The 3,161-nt window shown below is 49.3% G+C and overlaps 1 protein-coding gene across 1 annotated transcript; it reads right to left on the bottom strand.

Annotated features, from left to right (window-relative positions):
• Nucleotides 1–407: 407 nt before the first annotated feature.
• On the bottom strand, nucleotides 408–1,337 carry LOC123449026 (small polypeptide DEVIL 11-like). The gene has a single exon (XM_045126089.1). It carries the CDS (start codon nucleotides 1,251–1,253, stop codon nucleotides 945–947), a length of 309 nt encoding a protein of 102 aa, XP_044982024.1. The 5' UTR covers nucleotides 1,254–1,337; the 3' UTR covers nucleotides 408–944.
• Nucleotides 1,338–3,161: the final 1,824 nt, after the last annotated feature.

The following is a 3,161-nucleotide window of genomic DNA, read 5'->3' as shown; positions in this document are numbered from 1 at the left end:
TCTGTTTTTGTTTTGCGTTTGTGTACATGTTTGCTGAGGGAGGGAGATGGCGAGGTAGGGGGGGCACCAAGCGCAATAATGGAGGGGCGTCAGTTGGCCACGCCGGAAATGGCAGTCCCAGAAGGGTGAGGACAAGGGAGAGGATGCCATCACCGTCACCATCCCCATTTACTGCCCCCTTCTTTCTTCCCTCCTAATCCCAAAGCAACGCTCTTCCTTTGCTCACCACCACTCTTCTCTTCTTCGTCTTCCTCCACCTCCACCACATCGTCCATTTGATTCCAATTATGTCCACTTGCGCCGCTCTCTATTTGGCATCCCTGCCGTGGCCAGGAGAAATGACAAGATCGAGGAGGAGGAGGAGGAGCACGGAATGCCAATGGTGTGGGTGACATCATTCACAATACTACTACTAGTATATGTTGTTTGCGTCTCATTTCTTTACCTGGTATATACATCATACGGTAGTCACAGCTTTGCAGCCTTGCACTGGCAGTACAATAGTAGAAGAAGATCCACTAGATTTCAGCTAGGCCTAGCAAGCCCTGTCTGAGATTTCTCCTAGCTAGCCAGCCTCTGCTTCTCCTCTGCAGCAGCAGCAAGCTGTGACAACGAACAACAAGATCCCCCATCTCCTTCGGAAGGTGATCCCAAAACTTGCCCCACATCTCTAAGCTTGCAGCACTAAGTACTCTGCTAATCACTAGCTAATCAAGCACTACTAGTAATTTCTCCAAGAACCGTCCCAGAGCTGTTCTGGGATGGAAAAAACGAAAGGAAAAACAAAGACTCCTAGTAAGAAGAGGCCGATCTGTACATACATCACCCGGTTAGCCGCCTACTCGACACCCTCCATCTCTTGCTTCTGTACTGCGGCTAATCCGGGGGAGAAACGGCGGGCGGGGGCGGGAGATCTTGAGCGCCGCCGCGGCGGGACGCCATGGCTAGGAGCAGTCCTTCCAGCAGACGAGCATGGTGACGCAACGGCGCATGATGTAGAAGCGCGCCCGCTGCTCCTTCACCAGGCCCGCGCACCGGCTCGAGAACGAAGGCGCCGCGCACCCGCTCGCAGAGGCGGCCGCCGCGGAGGCGCTCCCCCGCCGGCCGATCGCCTGGTCCCTTGTGCTGGCAGACCTCTTCAGGAACGGGTCGCCGCCGCCGCCGCCGCCCCCGCCGCCGGAGACGCGCCTGCAGCTGCCGTTGTTCCGGCTCTTCTTGGAGAACTTCCACTTCTCGTCAACGTAGAACTCCATGGATTTGCGCTTTCTTCAAGTGTATGCTTGGAGGGTGAAGTGGTGGAGGCTCGGAGAAGGGGAATGTGGGGAGTGCGAGGGCTGAGGAATCCTCGCTATTTATAACGGGTGAGGCTAGGGAGGATGGGCGTGAACTGGACTGGACCATCCAGTGGGATGGAATGGATGGATGGTTGGACTGGGTTTGGATTTCTAGTAATTGTGAGTCTCTTTGCGTAAGGCTGCTCATAATGGGGAGTAACTAGGAGTAGTAACATAATGTTGTTACTACTCTATGTTAGTACCTCCATAGTGGGGAGTAACATACATGTGGTGTCATGCAAACTAGCATTTATTAGGTTATAGACACATAATGCATTGAAATATATGATGTGATGGTAACTAGCTATGTTACTATTACCATCTCTCTCCGCATTAATTACTTGCCACGTCAGATTTTTTACCTACGTGGCGTTGATGTTACTACTTAGTTACTTCCCACTATGGCTAGTCTAAGCAATTATATGTTGGCACCTCTTGATTTTGCATGGCTGGAAATAAAATATTAATGTTATAATCTTCAGCCATGCTTGCTTTTAAGAGTTTGCCAATCATATCCGTTGTCAGAATTAGTAGTTAAGCATGAGCTAGCAGGCTAATTGCTGCCTAGCTAAGAGCACCTCTAACACATGCTCAAAAACTGCCGTGCTCCCCAAAACTATCGTTCGAGGCAATTTGGGCAAAAAAGAAGAACAACTTGAGAAAATGCCCTGGTTATAGTTTTTTTTTACAACAACATTTAAATTTTGCGACGAGTGCTGCAAATTTGTAGCACCTCTAACGACAGCCTTAAATAGAAAACTTTGTGGTGGGAACCTCGTTATCGATCGTCGCCACTCCACGTCGATTCCGACCAGTTCTTGCCGCGAGCGCGACTTCGTCGGCCACCGCCCCCATCCCAACCGCTCGCCCTTACGACCATGTCCACGGGCGAATCTTGGGCCACCATCACCCGATTCCCGGTGTTCCCCGCCACACCACCGACCGACTAGTCGCTACAACACTGCTACCAGCAACCGACATTGATTTGCGGTCGTCGCAATCCCCAGACGACCATCCGTGAGCTGCTCCTTATCGAGCTCTCGTCGTCGTCGGATTTGGTTGCATCCCCCGTCTCCTCTTCGGCCCATGCAGAAAGTGTGTGTAGCCCCTAAGTGTGGTTTTGATTATTATGACAATCTCTAAGTGTTAATGGTTTCATTGATATATACTTGAAGGATTATTACATAGCTGGTGCCTTAAGAATATTGTATGGGTTTGATGATGCATCCCATAAAGATAAAGATATGCTCTGAATTGGTATTGAATGACGATTTCTATGGAGCAAGAACTGCATTGTATCTTATATGATATATTTTTTCATAGTGATGCATGAAGTACATTGGTTGATCTAGGATGAATTCCATTAATAGTGTCATGAAGAAGTCCTCATGGAACCCCTCTTGGGTTACTCCGTGCCCGCAGGGTCTACGGAAATCACTCTGAACACCCCATGCACACAGTGCTCCTCACTTTCGTGCACAAGGGGTCAAGTGTTATGATCTATGTATACCTCGTGCGGACGGGTGTAAGATCGAAAGTAGGTCTAGAGGGGGGGGGTGATTAGAATACTTGACCAAATAAAAACTTATCTTTTTTTCAATTTTAGGTGTAGCCAAGTTTTAGTGATTCACACGAGTCAAGCAACACCTTACACATGCAAGTCCAAATAGTGGCAAGCGGAAAGTAGGCTTTGCATATGAAAGTAAAGGAGGGATCGGAGAAATCAAACACAATGAAGATATGGTGTTTTTTGGCGTGCTTCCGACAGGTAGTGCTATCGTACGTCCACGTTGACGTAGACTTCAATCCACGGAGGACAACAGCTCC

Source organism: Hordeum vulgare, chromosome 4H (genome assembly GCF_904849725.1).
Source record: "Hordeum vulgare subsp. vulgare chromosome 4H, MorexV3_pseudomolecules_assembly, whole genome shotgun sequence".
NCBI classification, from domain to species: domain Eukaryota; kingdom Viridiplantae; phylum Streptophyta; class Magnoliopsida; order Poales; family Poaceae; genus Hordeum; species Hordeum vulgare.
The sequence above is the reverse complement of the archived record's forward strand: the minus strand, read 5'-3'. Positions and strand labels throughout refer to the sequence as shown.